Here is a 20,307-nt window from a genome sequence, read left to right on the forward strand (position 1 = left end):
GGCAGTACAGCATCTCCGGCAAAACATGGAAATTGACAAGATCATCAGATTTACAGATCAATGTGCAGCCCAATACAAAAGTAGAGGACCATTCAAGGACATTGCTCTTGCACAGCAACATTACCAAGTTCCAGTAGAGCATCACTATTTTGGTGCCAGACATGGGAAAGGTCCGAGCGATGGGGAAACGGCTGTTGTGAAACGACAAGCTTCATTAGCTATTAGTTCTGGGCGTAAAGTAATGAACAATGCAAAAGATGTATATGAGTTCTGCCAAGATGAATTGACAATACAACCAAGCCAAGCCGAATGTCTCCACTTTCAACGGAAAGTGTTCTTCGTAGAGGAAATGAATCACAACAGAGATCACAAGGACGTCCAGACCATCAAGGGCACCAGGCAACTGCACTGTGTAAAGGGTGAAAGCAGTGGACGGCTGTGGACAAGGAACCTGTCTTGTTTCTGTAAAGGCTGTGTTCTCGGGAATCAGCAGTGTGACAGCAGAGGGACTGTAGATGACTGGAAAAGTGAAAAGCTGTTTGCTGCTACGATTGAGACATCTCATGGTAAGAACTAAATTAACCTTAATATTTACCTAGAAGGTTGCCAATATATATATTCATTTAGTATTATTGACTAATGCTAGTTATTTGTGATCCAAGCAGAAAGTTTTCAAACAGACCCATCTTATTCATTGGTTGTTTTAAAGTCAGTGGTTAATATTGTGGGTCGATTTAAAAAATTGTACAACTGCGATGTCTAAGCAGTGTAACAATGTTCAAGTGGATGAATAAACGGCCAAGAATATAAAAGTTTTGAAAATCCTGCCTTCACTATCCAGATTTCTATGAATAAAGAATGAACCATTTCAGTAACAGTTTATTCAACACTATAGCCAATGGGGAAATTTGAGCATCGTAAAACAGTCATTGCAAATTTACATTTTTGCAGTAGTATTTGAATTATCATTTTCACAGCAATTTTTGCAGGGCTTCATTTCTACACTATATCAGATTTACTAGTAGCACGTGGGACCATGTAGCTCAGATTTTTTTCAACTGGATTCATTGTTAACCAATGCCTTTAACATATATTTCTGTAAGTCCAGGGTTTTTGAAAGATGTTCTTAAACTTATAACTCATGAATTGCTGCTGCACATTACACCATTGTCTTGCCATACGCTGCCACGATGACCAAATGTTGTTCTATACTACAGAGTTAAATATGTGCGCACTATCTGTACATATTTTTCTTTGGATAGACCAATGTTTTTGTTCGTTACAGAGTGGTACAACAGCAAAATTGTGTAAGTGTGAGGTGTTCTTTACAGATACAGGTGATACTGAAGACCCGTCTTCCATGACTGTTGCAGATGATGACTTGGATGCTGACGGCCCGTCTTCCATGACTGATGCAGATGATTACTGGGAAAGCGAATCCTCCCCTTCCTCTTCACCTGTGAAACAACTGCATGTTACCGGTTTGTACAAATCAGTAATATCGCTGTTTATGTTTTCTTCAACCCTTTTTTATATTAGGGAGTTAATTTTGGCGATATGAAAAACAGTTTATTTGTCCCTCGGATGAAACATTTAAGGTAGCCAATGCCTTTTGCAGAGCCCACAAAATGCCCCAATCATTGTTTGAAACCAAAGATATTAGTATTTGGGCAATATCTGTGAAATTTCGAAATCAAAAGTTGTGTAGAATTCAAAAGATAACAGTTGTAGTGTAGTCGGCATTCAAGCAACAACAGTGCATTTATCGTTCGGGGACTGTAATATAATACTTAAAATCCAAATAATAATGTCAGTAGGTATACGAATGTCATAGTAAAGAATTCACTTATTTCTTTTTGCTGTATTTTTAGTGATAAAATATACCATGAACATGATCAATCGATCAAACAGGTCTGTAAAAGGTAGACTAAGTCTAGAATAAATGTAAGGCCTTATAATAAATATACCAAAATAATTTGAATCATAGTTTTCAACTTAACTCCATAAATAAAGTTGCACAGAGGTTTCACAATATTGTCTGCTTGAATACTGTAGTGTTCCCACTAATTCTGACAAATTTCATGCAAAAGTCATTGTCTACCATTAAGGTCTTTTTTATGTATAATCTTCAACTTTCACAGATAACGTGGTCATAGGTGTTCCAACTTCCCACCCGCCTTCTACGTCTGACAGACAGCTTCCCGTTGAAGTCCCAACTTCTAACTTGCTGTCTACTGGTACTGAGCTTCATGTTGAAGACCAAACCTCTCACTCGTCAACGTGTGACACACAGCTTCACATGGAACTCCCTACTTCTCACTCGCCATCTACTGCTGGCACTCGGGTTCATGTTACAGGTTTGTAAAAATTATTTTTTACATCTCAACTTTCAAAGTTCAATTCAAGATTCAAATAATTTACTATCATGCACTGAAGCATAGAAATCATTTCAAATTTTCTGATATACAAAGGAAAAAAATGGCAAGTGGTATAATGTTAACAAATGTACTTAAGATTTTACTTGTTCTAATCATTGAAATTGGTCCCTGCACATGTATTGATGTTCTTGGCAATTTAGGTTTTAACAATCATAGCGCACATGGATTGGAACCCCACCAGCATGAACCCAAACACATGCGCACACACACACATTTATACATACCTCACAAATGAACACACACCTGCAAATGTCCCCATTTTTAACGCTTAAGTCCACCCACACCAAAATACTGATGTGCACTTAAACACCTCAGTGACCTCACCCACTGCAATGCGTATGTATCCACGTGCACTTACAGCATGGAGTCAGCATGAACACACACGTGGGACACATGCTCACCTGCACCCAATTCTAGTCCCAAAATGTCTGTGTTATTTATGTTTAAAGTTAATATACCCAATTGCACATGCAATATATTATGTACATGTGAAGGGATATTTTTTTCCCAACAAGTTAATCACACCTCCACTTTATGCATATTTAGGGAGGCTGTTACAAGATTTATGGAGAGACATACCAGTTCAATTCTGTTCAAATGAGTTTTTCTGTGGATCAAAATTCTCTTTCAGAATAACTATGTCTGAATGCAGGAGGATGTATGTCTTCTTTCATATTAAAGATCACTGGAGATCCTTTTACTGATTATGTTACGTGCAGTACTGGTTATCTGAGAATTGTCTATTGGTGACAGTTTTCTTCTATTTTGCAAAAGCATTGTTACTTTATAATTTTAGATATTTTATCTTTATTCATATATACAGCTTATCGCCAAACTCAGGACCTTCAAACTGGGGATTTTGTTGCCGTTGTATATGGTAAGACGTGGTGGGTCGGAGAAGTCCTGGAGCTGAAAGGAGAAGATGCACATATCAACTTCTTACTCAATAAGGGTGATAACAAGTACTCTTGGCCAGACAAACCGGAGCAAGACTGGATTCGGAGAACTGGGATCTTTGCCATCTTCCCCTCTCCACCAATTCCTGTGTCCTCAAGACATCTTGGATTTGAAGAAAACACTTTTCGTTCACTGGCAACTAGAATCGACACATTCATCAATCTTGAAGAATAGGATTAGTAGGACAGGATGCTGCATTTTAGAACAGGAACATGTATATGTGAATTAAAACAGCCTCAGGACAGCTTTGGCATTCTTCAAATTTTCTAAAATGTTTTATTGGAAGAGTATATGTAAGGAATAAAATACAATGTTTAATGGTGAAAATTCACCTTCCGTATCTCATTCCATTGTATGTTTGCCTTTTTTCATTCTTCCCATGAAAGATATTAAAATTAGCAAATGCCGAAGCTGTTTCGATCCTTTTATGTTATGAGGCACTACTGGCCAGGATCTCCTGCACATCATTCAGTGTAGAGTCTTAGTGCTGTAGTATTCGGTTATTTTAAAACCCAGTTAACCTACTTCAAAAATATGGTTGTGTTTCGGTCATATAATGTACAAATTTTTATACAGGTTGTACATATTCCTTCATTATTTTGCAGGTAATATTTATAGTGATAATTTTACTCGTAATTCTATTTGTAATAATATTTTCAGAACATAATGAGAATCAAAACAGTTATCCAAACCCAAACCATTTTGACCAAAGACGGTTTGGTTACTGCTTTGTTAACCTTTTTACTACAGCACTAGTGTAGACGTGCAGGACTGCGCTGCAGTCATCAGCTGAGGAGCTAGTAGCATGTGGCCTCAACTAGAACAAAATGCAAATGAAAGTATGGGTTATTTGGAATTTTTCATGTGAAAAATGAAGTTTGAATTCTGAATCAAAACATTGATTGAAAAACAAACACACATGCTCATATAAAAAACTGTTGACAACTCATGAGAAACAGGAAAATCTTAAATCAACAAGATATTGTTATAATTCATGGTTTAGGAACTTAATTTTTAATTCATTTAATAGAATTGATATTTGTATGCTAATCAGAAATCAAGTTTTTATGTGACATTACTTTAATACTAAATAGAATGACACAAGTTAACAATACAGGGGAACCGAGAACAAGATTCTTAAATTTCTTGGGACCATCAAAGTTAGATTGCTGTATTGAATCCTTGATAGTATCAGGGCTATTATACATAAGTATTATGAGTATAGGGAACTTCATTATAGTGAGGTCCTTAAGACCATATAAATTAGTGTGTTATATTGTAAATATGTTCTACTAGTAACACAAAAGAATACAAAGAAGTGGGACAAGAAAGATTACATTGTAGTAGTGGAGTTCGTCAGATCAGTGTTCTACTGTTCTTTATAACAAGATTCCCCTGTATTAAAAAATGTAGTGTTCATCACAACGGTGATGGCAAAGAAATTCAAAGTTAGAATTCCTGTAATAACTTCAAAACTTGAACAAAAGCAAAATGCAGGCACTATGTGACTAAAATTAAAAGTATTGTAATAAAATAGTATCAATATAATGTACATGCAAGAATATGGATGTAAATATAAAAGTCACTGTAACTTGAAAACGCATTGATAAACCAATACAAGAACTGGAGTGCCAAAAATATTAGTAAGGTAACATGCAAGAAAATGTGAATATGAGTTGTAACAAAATCTGAAGATATTGGGAATTTCATTTTGAATTAATGAATAAAATTATAATTCTGTCGTTCAATATGTCATTGTGATAGGCATGCACATTAAATTTGAGCCTACCCAGACTACATGCATCAAGTTTTCTGTAATCTGTACATTGTGTAGGAGGAAAGATAATCTTTCAAAGAAGGGTAAACGATTGTAATTAATTAAAATTATCCATGTGATTGCTTATTTTTGTTCAATTAAAAGCTGTTCTTGAAGAAAATCAAACAAAAATAATGAGATACATGCATTATTTGAGTAAAACTAGCAATTTGATGTTTCACGTGTAACAGGACGCCGGTATCTTGGTGTCTTTGTTACATGTGAAACCACCAAATAAACTTTGGGACAAATACATTATGATTATAAGAATAAAATTCTTATATATATCTTTATATAATTATTCTCAGTCATTACTTGAAATTTAAAAATGTTGAAAGTCTGATAAATCGAAAGACAAATTTATTGTTTCACATGTAACAGGACACCAGAATCTTTGTGTAATTGTTACATGTGAAACCTTAAAATGAAGTTTGGGCAAATAGTCATTTTGTATATGTGTCCGCATCTTTACTCTCCGATCTTATTTAAACATTAACCTGTCCTCTTATGCTTCACTCTATTTCCTTTATTATTCATGCTACATTTAAAAGAATATTAACAAATAGGACACTATTTTAGTGTTTCACATGTAACGGGACACCGGTATCTTGGTGTCTTTGTTACATGTGAAACCACCAAATAAACTTTGGGACAAATACATTATAATTATAAGAATAAAATTCTTATATATATCTTTATATAATTATTCTCAGTCATTACTTGAAATTTAAAAATGTTGAAAGTCTTATAAATCGAGAGACAAATTTATTGTTTCACATGTAACAGGACACCATAATCTCTGTGTAATTGTTACCTGTGAAACCTTAAAATGAAGTTTGGGCAAATAGTCATTTTCTGTATGTCCGCATCTTTACTCTCCGATCTTATTTAAACATCAACCTGTCCTCTTATGCTTCACTCTATTTCCTTTATTATTCATGCTACATTTAAAAGAATATTAACAAATAGGACACTATTTTAGTGTTTCACATGTAACAGGACACCAGAAAATCTGTGTAATTGTTACATGTGAAACCGTAAATGAAGTTTTGGGCAAAGTAGTCATTTTTGTATGTCATTTTGCATATTTATTTTCTGATCTTATAAACATTAGCATGTCCCCCTATGGCTCACCATATTTCCTGAATTATTCATGCTTCATTTCAAAGAATATTAACAAAAAGGACTATGTTTCAGTGTTTCACATGTAACAGGACACCGGAATCTTTGTGTAATCGTTACATGTGAAACCTCAAACAAGGTTTTGGGAAAATAGAGTCTTTTTGTATTTGTTAACCTTTTCACTTTCTGATCCTATTTAGGCATTAGCATGTCCTCTTATACTTCACCCTGTTTCCAGTATTAGTTGTGCAGCATTTCAAAGATATATTTACATTAAGATTGAATTTCAAAATTGACCCCTAAAACTGTCTGCAGACCTTTCTAATAAGAAAATGTTGTAGGATTTTTAAAATTTTTAACTTTCGATTGGTATTTTTTGCTGTTGCTGGTGTGGAAAGAGTCACAACATACTTTCCAAATATTTCTTGATTTATAAATATCTTGTGGCAAACTAAGAGAAAAAGCAGATTTTCTTCAGATCAAATTGGAAGGTTGGTGTCCCTGTTACATGTGAAACAAGTGGGCGTTATCTTGAATGTGTGATGATGTGTAGTGGCTACGCTGCAAGATTCAAACTTCTAATAGTTTGTTTGATATACTCCATGTATCTATGTTTCTTGAGATGACAATAACTAAGCTCTGCATTAGTTTTGAAATTTTGAGCCTCATGTCACACTTTGTGTACCCAACTTCATGGAATGACCCATTTGTTAACAAGTCATTTTCTGATATTTCATCTGGTATTGTTGTTACGGATATCTCTGATCATTTTCCTGTGTATGCACTTATTGGTAGTATCCACCCTCTTGCTGACAGTGTGCAAAAAAAATCCGGTTTTCGTGTTATGTCAGACTCGAACCTGAATAGTTTTAGAGAAAGGTTGAAACTCGTTGATTGGTCGATTGTATATAATCAAAATGACGTAAATCTATCTTTTGATATTTTTATAGATATTTTGATAACTCAGCTTAATATTGCTATCCCTTGTCGTAAATTCTCTAACTCAAATCATAAAAAAGTACCCCGGCAGCCATGGGTTACAAAATCACTTTTAAAATCAATCAATAAGAAAAATAAACTTTATCATAAATATCGCAAAGTACCCACAGTTACAAACAAGTCCAGATATACTCAGTATCGTAATATCCTCACTTCTGCATTACGGTCAGCCAAACGGATGTATTTTATGAATCAATTCGACAAATGTAAATTTGATATGAAGGGTACGTGGAGGGTGATAAACCGAGCGTTGAAACGTAACACTGATAATAACGTGCCTAGTTATATTCAAGAGGATGATGTTCGTATTGATGACCCCATAGATATAGCTGAAGTTTTTAATGATTTTTTTGTAAACATTGGGCCAAATCTGGCTGATAGAATTCCTGAAGCACAGCGAGAATTTCACTCTTTCCTGGGTAGTAGGAATATGGAATCTTTATTTTTTGTCCCAATTGTCGAAGATGAAATAATAAAGATTGTTGATAAGTTAAATAATAAAAAAAGTTCGGGATATGATGGAATCACAAACTTCTTGGTAAAAAATGTGATTCATGAAATAATCTCGCCTCTTACTTATATTTTCAATCAATCTTTGTCTACTGGTAAAGTTCCTCAAAAAATGAAAGTAGCCAGAGTTGTTCCCATTTTTAAAAAAGGGCGAAAAGACCGTGTCAATAATTATCGCCCCATTTCTCTTTTAACTTCTTTTTCAAAGATACTCGAAAGACTTGTGTATAAACGCACCCTTAATTTTTTTCTTCAGGCAAAAATATTTACTGAATCTCAATTTGGATTTCGGAAAAAACATAGTACAACTCACGCATTACTCAAGTTTATCGATAAGATAGCTCATGCTATAGATGATGTTTCTCACACTGTCGGTGTTTTCCTTGACTTCTCCAAGGCATTTGATACAATAGACCATGACATTTTACTTTATAAGTTAAATCATTACGGAATTCGGGGAAGGGCGCTAGAATGGTTCACTGATTATTTAACGAATAGAAAACAATTTGTAAGTATTCACGGTCACGATTCCCAACCAAAACTGATTTCTTGTGGTGTTCCACAGGGTTCCTTGTTAGGCCCACTTCTTTTTATTTTATATATTAATGATATCCAGAACTCCTCTAAGATTCTCTCCTTCGTTTGCTTTGCAGATGATACAAATTTGTTCTTCTCTCATCAAAATCCTGATGCGCTTATAAACATAATAAATAAAGAACTTGTTTCTGTCCAATCTTGGATTTTTGCGAACAAATTATCCTTAAACATTGATAAAACTCAGTATATGTTATTCAGTAATTCGCTACCTGTGTTACCTCTCTCTGTCAAGATAAACAACATTGATCTGTCACAGGTCAACAATACAAAATTTTTGGGTCTTCATATCGATAGTGATTTATCTTGGAGAACCCATGTTAATTATGTAAGCAGAATTATTGCTAGAAATACCGGGGTTCTTAACAAACTTAGCTATTATTTTCCAAGTAATATTCTACAGAGCATATATTCAACTTTGATATCTCCCTATCTCAACTATGGGATTCTGGCGTGGGGAAATGCTTCTAAAAACCTTATCGATTCGTTATTTCTTGTACAAAAACGAGCTGTTAGAATTGTTAACCACACTGGATATTTATCCCACACGAACGAACTTTTTGTAAGTAATAAAATTTTGAAAATTCCCGAGTTATTTTATTACAACGTCGGCCTGTTTATGTTTCAATTTTCAACTGGCCAATTACCAGACGTATTTTCCCAAATGTTTACAAGAAATTATACAGTTCATGATTATCCAACTCGTCAACGTTACGCATATCACCTTCCACGTACCCGAACAATTTTCGCGAAAAAAACCATTATGTTCGCTGGGCCCAAATATTGGAACGAACTCCCTATGGAACTTGTAAGTTGTACCACTGTAACCTCATTCAAACGAAAACTGAAGCAATATCTTCTTAGCAGCTACATTGTACGGCATGCATAGTGTATAGTTCTTGTTGCTCTTTACTGTTACCCCTTGTCTATCCCACCTTAGTCTGGCGGGATCCTAACCATGAACACTATTTTTGAACAGTCTGCCTATTGCGCTGTTCATGCACCTATTGTTCCACTCGGTTATCGAAACTCTCGCGCGTGACAGCTGTCGGTTACTATGGTCACACGGAATGCTTGGTTTTAGGACCCATGCTGGAATGTTACTCCTGAGCTTTCGGTATTGTTTACATTCACGACAAATCTCATTATCCCACCTTCTACTTATGTATTTATGACATACAGTTACGCCATTTTCTATACTCTGCAACACACCCCTTGAATCTCTGCAGTTGTTGTTCACTGCTGCAACATGTGACCTTTCAGCTTTCTGTTTTTCTGTATTTTTATTTAGTGATATATATTTAATTGGATTTTTTGTTTTGTTTGTTTTAATCGGTTTCCCCAGATATAGTTGGTCTTAAAAAACATCCGTACTTTAAACTTCCCCTAATCTGATTACTCACGGGACCTGCGGCTGTACAAGCTAATGCTTTTACGCAGGCCCCATCATATTTTTTTTTCGCATTATGACCACAGTGTAATTCGCATGCATACAGACCTCGTGTTTATACCAAATCAAACTTCTGTACATTCTGATGAAGTCTCATCTGAATTATGTTTTGTATAATTTTCGTATTTATATACTTTATTGTGATATATGTGAGAAATATGAAAATAAATTGAAATGAAATGAAATGAAATGAAACATACTTTTGGGTACTGTCGAAAAATGCGTCTTGCACATCTACAACCAAAGGCACACATCTGTACCAAGTTTCATGGAAATTGGGCAAAAACTGAGGAAGTAGTTTGCAACACAAAATTTTCCATCATTTTGGCTCATAATATGTGAGCTGTTACCATGGCAACATACTTTTTGTCACTGTCAAGAAATGTGTCATGCTGACCTATATCCTAAGACAAACATTCAATATGAATTCCATGAGAATTGGAAGAACACTGATGAAGTAGTTTTGCCATGAAGCATTTTGCCCTATATTTTACCAATAACATGCCGTTACCATGGCAACGCACTTTTTGCCACTGCGGAAATATGTGTCTCGCACATTAACATATTCAGATGAACATCTGTACCTAATTTCATAAAAATTGATAAAAAACTGTGGGAGGAGTTCGCGACGCAAGATTTGTACCCATTTTTGCCCATAATATGCCGTTACCATGGCAACGTACTTTTGGGTACTGTCAAAAAATACGTCTTGCACATCTACAACCCAAGGCACACATCTGTGCCAAGTTTTATGGGAATCGGTTGAAAACTGAGGAAGTAGTTCGCGACGCAAGATTTGCAACAGACCGACCGCCCGACCGCCCGACCGACAGTCCGCTGATTCCTATATACCCCCTTCAAACTTCGTTTGGCGGGGGTATAATAAAGAAAGAGAGAAAGAAAAGAACGGGGAAAGGAAGAAAAGAAGAATTCTATGCCAGTGACAGTCAAAAAGTAATGGTGTGAAATATTATGCATTTATATTGCTTGCTTTTTTTTTCTCTCTCTCTCTCTCTCTCTCAAATACTATAGGTTCAGAAAAGAGAAGTTAATCCTACGTAACATTTGAAAAATTTCAAGTTACGTTGTACCTTGATGGCAATGCTACTAACTACTGTATGTAAATGTATTTCACCTTCAATCTATATGTTATTATTTTGTATCTAAAGGCGATTCCACATCATAGGGTATGTTGTCGTTCACAAACTTACTTTTTGCTGATTTTGTGCCGGACCAGGTAGACTGCTCCACCACCCCCTTGTCCCAATGTCGTGATTTTCTCATAGCAATCCATGAGGTCATCTCTCCAGGCATGATGCCCCCACCAATCATGAAAACATTTGGCAGCAAGAGGCTACATCCATGCTCAAGCACCTGAAAAGAAGATTTTATGAACCTGTGACCTATATCTGAGAATAATGAACAGAAATGGAATGTGTTATCATGATTTGAGATAGTCTACAACAGTATTTGCAGAGCTTTTGATTGCAAATCTTAAAACCAACTTGTCATGACTGTTAGATGCTGCATCTGGATAAAAAAAAATAAATGGAAAAAAATATATGCACTTGCCACACTAACCCCGGGACGCTCCGTATACACAGTTACACACACGACTGCGTGTTGGGGCTGGTCGCAGTTATTGCCACACATACATGTACTATAGAAAACAGTATAGAGTGTACTAGTATAGTAGGAGCAACAGTATAGATATAAAAGTTATTGTAATTTAGAATAGATCTAGATAGATCTTTAGCATGCATTAATGGGGAACAAGGCAGAATATCCAAGGTTCAATCACATCATTGTGCACGCTGGTCGTAACATATAGGTACTGTGTACTAAATACTTAGCGTTATACTTACGCGTGCACCCACGCATACACGTAAATGCACGCATGCAAGCACGTTGAAATGGCCTGGCATTAGTTGGGGTATTCGGCAACGGAATTCCTGATAAATAGATTCTACTAGTACTACACAACGGGTACCGTACATAGTAGTACTGGTAGTAGTGATGTCTAAATATATGCCGAGTGTTATAAATACACAAAAGTAATACAATTTATATATGGTTATGAATTGTAGGGCAGCAGGAAAAAAAAAGCACCGAAAATTTTAGGTCGGATGAAGCCAATACTTTACCATAAAAAAGGCAATAGATCGGTGTGGCAGCCCTGCATAGCTGCATTGAGCAGACCCGCTGCCGCCAGCAATGCTTCGGGTGGGTAACTGCACATCATCAGTTGCTTAAAACTCAATTTTTTGTCAAAAAAAAAAAAGGAACACACATAATTTTTTCTTCTTTTCATCATGGAGAGTGGACATGTGTGTGCAACAAAGCAAACTTGCAACAATTTCTGTAATCACTAATGACTGTATGTCAGATGTGAGAAGGAAGAGAAGTGAAAAAGAGGCCTCTCATGAGCACCCACCTCCAGCGCGGGGGAGAGCGGTCCTTTAGCTCATGTTGACTAACCGTTAAGTTACAACTTACAAGTCTCATCATGTATTGTCATGATAAGTGTCGTCAAGACTGGTCTAGAGTTCAGTTCTAGACTAGAATCAGAGCAAACAACCCTCTTCAACATGTTTGTTTGCTGCAGACAGACAGGCGATACATCATCTTCACTTAAAATCAGTAGGGGTGCTGGTCCGAGAATGCGGATCGTCCGCACAAACGAGGGTATCTTCGTAAACGCGGACAAATCGCGTCCGTGAAAATCGGGATCGGTAGCTTTTTCGCGGACGATCTTTTTCCTCGGGGGCTTTGCGGGCTTAGGGGTACCGAACCGCACGTTCTAGATGCGATAAACGGATTCCTCGTGTACAAATACCCCTAGTTCACCGTCTACTTTTGTGGGTTGTCCGTCTTCCCGTGGATTTATCGCGCGAAATGTGAAAGTCGCTGTGCTGTCAATGGCAATACATGTACACGCATCATGGAGCAACTTAACACACCTACGAAGTCACCAATGCACTTTGCAGTGGAATTACGGCAAATTTGAACGGTATGAATATTTCTTATGAATAAAATATTAATTCTAATTATTGTTAATTAATATTCCGATTTCCGATTGTCTGGTTTGGCGACTGTATGCCGGTGCCTACAAATCCCGTTGTGAACACATCGTTGTGTTGAAAACTACTTGCTAGTAATGTGTTGTATGTCCGACTGCACGTGCGCAGCTACCGACGCTAGTTTCCCATGTATAATGTATGCATGCACATGGGCATTTAAATGATCAAAAACAAAACGGCAAGTGCTTTAATATTCAAGGAACGGTTGAATAAAACTAACAACAAAACTCTATAAACAAAACAAAACAAAAACAAACGAAAATGGCTCCCGTAAGCGAGTACTGCAGCAATTTTAAAGACTGGTCGCACTACAGTTATAGAGTATGCAGTGCTGATAGTTTAACCAAACCGTGTTTGATTTTATGAATCATTGTATCTATGAGGGTGAGCTCTCACCTGCAGGTCCGGCGGTAGCACGCCCATCATCGTGGAGTCAAGTGAGGGGAGAGGCCAGTGCTATGGTAAGAAAAGTTACCAGAACTTCTCACATGATGGCCCACACGCATGCTTCATTAATTGGTCGGTGAATGATGATATCACATTTGTTTTATTGGTTATTGCATCATAAGCGCATCATAAGCAGAAACAAATTACATGCGTACTTCTGTAGAAGTGTTACACGTGTGCCACATCAATTCTGTTTGAATCTAGATGCAAGTATACTAACCAAACTACATCTGTTAATTTCATAAAGATGACCTCCAAGAACTGATGGATGTTCACATTCAGGAAATGAAGGAGTTGCGTAATGAAGGCCAAAACGAACAAGGTAAGCAACGTTACACATAAAAGTAACATTGATATATTGCCACCAATCTGATTCAGTATTAATATCACACTGCATATTTGTATTTCTCTCTGTGAAACTGGAACATTTCTTAACAGTTTTTGATATATTTTCTTTCCTTGTCTTATGGCACAGATCCCAACAGCACAATCGAAGTTGAGCAAGGTAAGATCGTACGATGTGTAGGATAATGGCAGCCCTGAAATAGGCTCTCCACTCTTCCCTGAATCATTATTAATGCTCAACAATGATTCTGCATGTTGCGTTGGCAAGAGGAGCAGATATGGTGCACTTGCGTTACCACGAACGACATATTGTTACAACGTCGAAGCACATGCAAAAATTAAGATCTAAAAATAAACGTCATTGAGTCCCTCAAAAGTAAAACATTTATAGCTAAATTTTCGATTGAACGAAGTAATTTCCGGGCGACATTGAAAAAGAAAAATGAACGAAATTTATTCTATAAGGCCCTATAACGAAATGCGGGACGCTTACGATATACAGTATGACTTCAGCATAAGAAAAATTTAGCGAGCGTCTCTTTGTTGAAGAACGCATCACATTTTTGTGGGTTTAAATAGAAATCGCTCTGCGTTTCAGGGAACTTGCATTAGGCCATATTATAAGATAATCCGAAATGAAATAACGATCGTTTTTTCCGAAGGTTCGTAATTCCAAAACACACAAATTCTGTTTGCAGTGTACCTAGATGTTCGTTGCAAATCCGAAATAAACTACTGTCCGTCATTGCGACATAGTTTGTATGGCATATGACGTTACTGCGAAGATTCATTTTTCCTTGCGTTCAGTAATCCGAAAATGAAATAAGGTTCGCTATTACGAATGTTCCTTAACCTAAAAATGTTTGGAATCTTTGTGTTTCAAGGTTCGTTAATCGGAAATGAAAATCGTTGTTAATCCGAAAATGAAGAGGTGATTATAGGACTGCTAACAAAAACATACATCATTGTTTTTAGATCAACAAGTCTTCAGATAATGAACCGTTTTCATTTAAGGATGAACGATCTTTTTTATGAACAATGAACCTTATTTCCATTTTATGATAAACGAAATGAAATAACATTTTCTCATTGACGGATGAACAAACCTTCGGAAAAAACGAATGATACCGGTACTTCATTTCGGATTAATGGACTTTCAGCATAGCAAACCTTAAATTTCCTTTTCACATAAAAAGAACCTTTCATTGAAGATGAACAAACCTTCGGAAAAATCGAATGATACTTCATTTCGGATTAATGGACTTTCAGAATAACAAACCATAAATTTCCTTTTCATTTAAAAAAGAACCTTTTGAACAACTGTTACGAACCTTGGGAATAGCGAGCCGTAAAACCGACGACCCGTCGAAACGGCAAACCTTTTATAGTACAGGGCAAGTCCAAGATAAGGTCCCCTCAGAAGGCAAAATTTCATCTTTGCTTAATATTAACATGTTTGGTATCATTTTGAAGCTTATGAGTTGAAGTTTTGATTTTCAAGGAGGAAAAAAGTATATTACGTAAATTTATGCAAATTTCAAGGGCTTCATTTGCATAAATGTGAAACACAGCGTTACGTATGGGACATTTATAAAAATTCATATTAATTCAAAGGAAAGCAAATGATATTTGATTAATATGTGGACATAAGAAGTTCATCAAATAGTTTAACTTGGTATGAAAATTTAGGGATTATGCAAATGATTATGCAAATTAGCTCGTGTCCTATCATGAGATGTCCCATACGTAACAAATTGAGGTCATTTTTTTAGGTTTTTTCTGAAATTGCTAAGGTTATATTAATGCCCTTTTGGAAAGTTCTAATTTATTGTTTAGAGAAATTAAATACCATAGAAAAAAGAAAAAACAGTAAAAGGAATATTTTTTATTAGGCATTGAAATAATGTTACGTATGGGACAAATGCGTTACGTATGGGACATCCTCATACATAATGCATGTAAATGCATGTAGCTAGCTGGGAAGGTCTCTCAGTACACAAATGGTCAATCATCCTGAAGAAAGCATCCCAACATTGTGGCTACATTTTGAGTTATAGACACTTTAAACAATACATGTACTTGACTGAACAATTTTCAGAAAGGGGGAGGGGAAAATGGCAAAATACAGAATGAAAAATCAGCATTAAAGGGATGGTATAGTTTTTTTTAGAAATGGGGATTCAGTTTTCAACATTTAATGAGATGATTGGAAACCAATTGTGTATATGAATTACTATTACAGAGCATACAATCCTAAGACTAGAGGAATTCAAAGTTTAGTGATGGAGATCCAATTTGAAATGGTTGTAATATAAATATTAAAAAAAAATATAAAGTAAAATGATTTTTTTTTAATTGCAAGTGATACACAAATTGTCCTTATTCAGGTTTCAATAATAGCCACGACAAAATTCATGGGTATACATACTGAGGTGTGACTCGAATCAACGACCTGACTGCTAGACAGACATCATATCTACTCGATCACTGGGGTTCCACGCAGCAGGTATTGCTTATTTATAAAAATTAATATTTCTTGTGTCAAATTGTGTTTTATTGAAACGAAATGGCAAACTGCCCTTCATCAATGGAAGTAAACACTTTAAACTAGTCAATTTTTCAGTAGTAACTATCCTGATAAAAATAGGGCATACATACTCAGGTTGGTCATAAAAATATAGAATATGATTAAATATGATTATGATGGTAAATCTTTGGGGAATATTGTTCCCTTGTCAATCTGGATCAGTATTTGAGTAGTTTCAACTGATTCATTTCAATAATTATGCAAAAATTTGTTTATGGGTATTTTGCAAAATTACTTTGCAAAATACCCATAAACATGTCTCTCCACACACTAAACGAATGGGGGACAAAGGGCATGCATACTCAGGTTGGTCATAAAAATATAAAAATATGATTGAATATGATTATGATGGTGAATATTTGGGGAATATTGTTTCCTTGACAATCTGGATCAGTATTTGAGTAGTTTCAACTGATTTTACTTCAATAATTATGCAAAATACCCATAAACATGGTTCTTCACACACTAAATGAATGGGGGACAAACTGTCCCATACGTAATTGTCCCATACGTAACACGTCATGTCTGTCTTTAATTAGAACCTGTAATTAGAGCTTTTTGCCTAATGACACGAAACTTACCTGTGATAATCTTGAGTGTTGTGACTTTCATCACAGTGAGTTACAAGTTGTAGAATGAAATACTTTCAGAGAGTTTTGAGGTTGAAAAAAATGTTCAAAAAAACAAAATTTTTCTGGTCCCATACGTAACGGCACATATTTTCTCTTCTAGAATATAATTGTGAAGGTCATTTTTCTCCATTTTTTGCATGATTATACTTCTCCTAGATATCAATCACCATGATAAAGTTTAATATGATCAAAAGCCATTAACACTATTTTTCAGGTCATAAAAGTCTCTGAATGTCCCATACGTAACGCGCGTGTTATCTTGGACTTGCCCTACAACGGACATTAGGAACAACGAACCTTTAGAATAGTACTCGAATCCTCAACTACTTTGATGTGATTTCAAACTATAAGCATGAAGTACAAACAACTTTCTCTATTAAATGTACAATATCGATGAAATTAAAGTGATACATTGCATTTAATATTGCTTTTTAGCGTATTATGAGTAGTCGATAATCACATATTTGAGTGTTGTTTTTTTTTTTTTGTGTGTTGTTGTACACAAAATTTTGATACAACGAAACAAAACTGCCGATCCCAAAGACTTTGTTCTAACGTCAGTACACTGTACTTCGGCAAGATACCTTTTAGTGTGCAGATGTGTTTATTTCATGTATAATTCTGCCCACTACACTCTAAACTGCCGAGTTACTTTTGTTGTACACATTAATTACAGTATTAATTTGTTCTTCTCTTTGATTTAGGGAATGATCTTGGTGGACAGAACACGACAGCAGTTCTAGAAATTGATGTTGAAGGGCACATGTTCATGCAAGTTGGGCTACTCTCAATTCATGTTCGCATGTTCGGCTTGCTCCTCACGAATGTCGGCTTTCCCGGCGGCTCTCAGTACCAGTGTCACGGCGTCATGAAGCATAGCTTGCACTTGTTGTCATGCAATTAACATCCAGAATTACTGCTTAATGACTTTCCTTCAGCTTGTTCTTGATGGGAATGATGCTGTAACCTTTACTTCTCATGAATTAATTCTGTAGAAAAAGAAAATGACATTTTTATTTCGAAACGGGGAAAACTTGTGTGATATCAAAGTAAGATCATAAAGTGTACGCATAATGTTAAAATATTGTGTACTTGACCAACGGTGTTGTTTATAATGTTAAGGGACATTCCTTCCTGATATGTTGCTGTGTATGAACAGCTATGTGCTTAGCATCTGCCCATTCTGTTTGTAACTGAAAAAAAAGTCACCAAACTATCTTTTTCCGAGGACAAAAGATAAAAAGTCTTGACATCAGCTCCTATAATAAAGTCATACTTTTGTTTGTGCCCTCCTCGGCAACTCCAAGGCCAAGCTCTGTGTGTGCCAAACCGTTTGGTAACTGTTTAATAACAATTAAAGTGCAATTTCACGTTCAATACTCTAAAATCTTTTACAATTTACTAAGTTTATTATTATGTCTGTTATACTTAAATTGTCACTGATCTATTTGTTTCTCTTTTTTTTTTTGCTTTCCAGTACGTTATCTTACTGCTGAATGTTTCATTATTCTAGGCGTACAATGTAATTAGGCTTTTAGTCTTTTTTTTTTGTATTATAATTTTAGTCTATAGCATTATTGTCAGCACAGAAAGGATACATGCATGTATCGTGTACTGTGATACCTGTGCCTATTTTTGTTTAAAAGCTGATTTTTTTTTGTCTATAGAATTGGAAATAAAATGTGAAGATTTGTGTGTGTGTGCGTTTGTGATTAATTGGTACCGGTACCTGATTTCTTGGCGCTTGTTTTGTTTGTTTGTTTGTTCTTAATGTATGATAACAATTTCCTGGCATTTGGGTATCTCAAACACCCCCAGTTACACATGCATACCCACACAAGACTTCTAATACATGCAGGTTTCGTCAGCGCTATAACATTGAATGGAAAATACTAAATGTGTGTCGTTTTCAATTAAAAATTGTACCGGTAGCAATTAAATGATAGACGTAAACTGACGTGAAACTCGTCTGCCTTTCACATACAAGTCAACATGCTACAATAGGCCGCTTGCAAGAATTATTCACAATTTACAGTATATCCTGAAACGTCCATGAATCCAAGCTCATCTAGATCTAGAGATCTTCTAAATTTTACATAGATCTACAATTGTAGGTACAATGTTATGCTTGTAGCTGTATAAACATCACAATGATAGTAGGACATCGATACTCACATTTAGGTTGAAGAGCATTTCACTAATAACACTCGATCCATATTGGTCCTAGAAACGCAAAATTTGCTCGACTTGATGTCGCAATGCGCAGCATGCAGCGGTACAACGAAGGTACATTTGTACAGTGTATTATAGAGATGGCCCTATATCATACATGTATTACATGTATGTCAGCTTCAACTTACAACAAAACATATGCATGGGCACACAGAAAACGGTGAAAGCAGTGATCTCTGTTTATTGCACATCGTCCTTATTTACGAGGGTCAAAGCAAGAAGCAGTCAACAGTCGCGCTTTTGCGTCCTTACTTTTGGGGACAATCATAGTTTTCTAAGCTTATATCGGTTTTTAAGGACGCGTCCGTATCGGGACGCCGTTCGCCGAGAAGTCGGCAGCTTGTGACGTCGTCACCGTATACGAAGACGACCCTCATATACAAATACGATCCTCATTCTCGGACCAGCACCCCTACTGAAAATTTACTTGTCTAGAACACTTGGCATAAGTAGACTCTTAACGCCAACGGTTAAATGAAATAAAAAATAGGAAGACAACATGCGCGTATGCAGATAATGGTACATGCATCATCATCGAATAGACGGCGTGATAATGAGGCAAATTGTGATAGTATCCTTGCTTCAGTATGCGCGCCATTTCCAGCTGGCAGCCAGCCCGCCGCGCACACGCAGTAAGCAGCCGCCTTGCCTGCGGCCCGCATCATCGCAAAGGCACACGACATGGAGGCGTCGGGAGAACAGCCCGACCGACCGACCGAGTCGAGCGAACCGCAACTGCAAGCTGGCCTCGTTGGCGGGGCGAGGTTGCGAGAAAAGTCGGGGTCTTACAGCATTCTACCATAACAACGATTAGCTCTCTGTTACTGGATAATAATACCATATCTTTGGCCATCGTTTTAATGTCATTTTAACTGAAAAAGACATAAAGTGGAGCGAAAATTGCAAAATTTTCTTACCATTGATCGTAGCTCTCACTGGAATTTCACTCCTGACAACTAAAATTGTTTACGATGAGGGATGTCAAAGGTTAACGTGTATTAGTTCTGCTTATCATAAAAAAATATGTTAATACAATAATTTATACAACCTATTTCTTTACAAAATAAATTTGTTTATATTGATATATTTATTTTAAGC

General features: G+C 36.2%; 1 protein-coding gene across 1 annotated transcript; it reads left to right on the top strand.

The window, feature by feature from the left end:
* The first annotated feature begins 12 nt into the window (after positions 1-12).
* Positions 13-7,031, top strand: LOC139714999 (uncharacterized). Its single transcript, XM_071626638.1, has 4 exons — positions 13-566; positions 1,332-1,481; positions 2,142-2,357; positions 3,262-7,031. Exons 1-4 carry the CDS (start codon positions 26-28, stop codon positions 3,567-3,569), a joined length of 1,215 nt encoding a protein of 404 aa, XP_071482739.1. The 5' UTR covers positions 13-25; the 3' UTR covers positions 3,570-7,031.
* Positions 7,032-20,307: the final 13,276 nt, after the last annotated feature.

This window comes from Diadema antillarum, unplaced genomic scaffold (genome assembly GCF_040938485.1).
Source record: "Diadema antillarum isolate AM-2024a unplaced genomic scaffold, OU_Dant_1.0 seq00002619_RagTag, whole genome shotgun sequence".
In the NCBI taxonomy this organism is placed as follows: domain Eukaryota; kingdom Metazoa; phylum Echinodermata; class Echinoidea; order Diadematoida; family Diadematidae; genus Diadema; species Diadema antillarum.

Coding starts and splice junctions, on each gene's coding strand:
- LOC139714999 (XM_071626638.1), top strand. CDS start 26: ATGGAAATTGACAAGATCATCAGATTTACAGATCAATGTGCAGCCCAA. Junction 567..1,331: donor TACGATTGAGACATCTCATG/GTAAGAACTAAA, acceptor TGTTCTTTACAG/ATACAGGTGATACTGAAGAC. Junction 1,482..2,141: donor GAAACAACTGCATGTTACCG/GTTTGTACAAAT, acceptor CAACTTTCACAG/ATAACGTGGTCATAGGTGTT.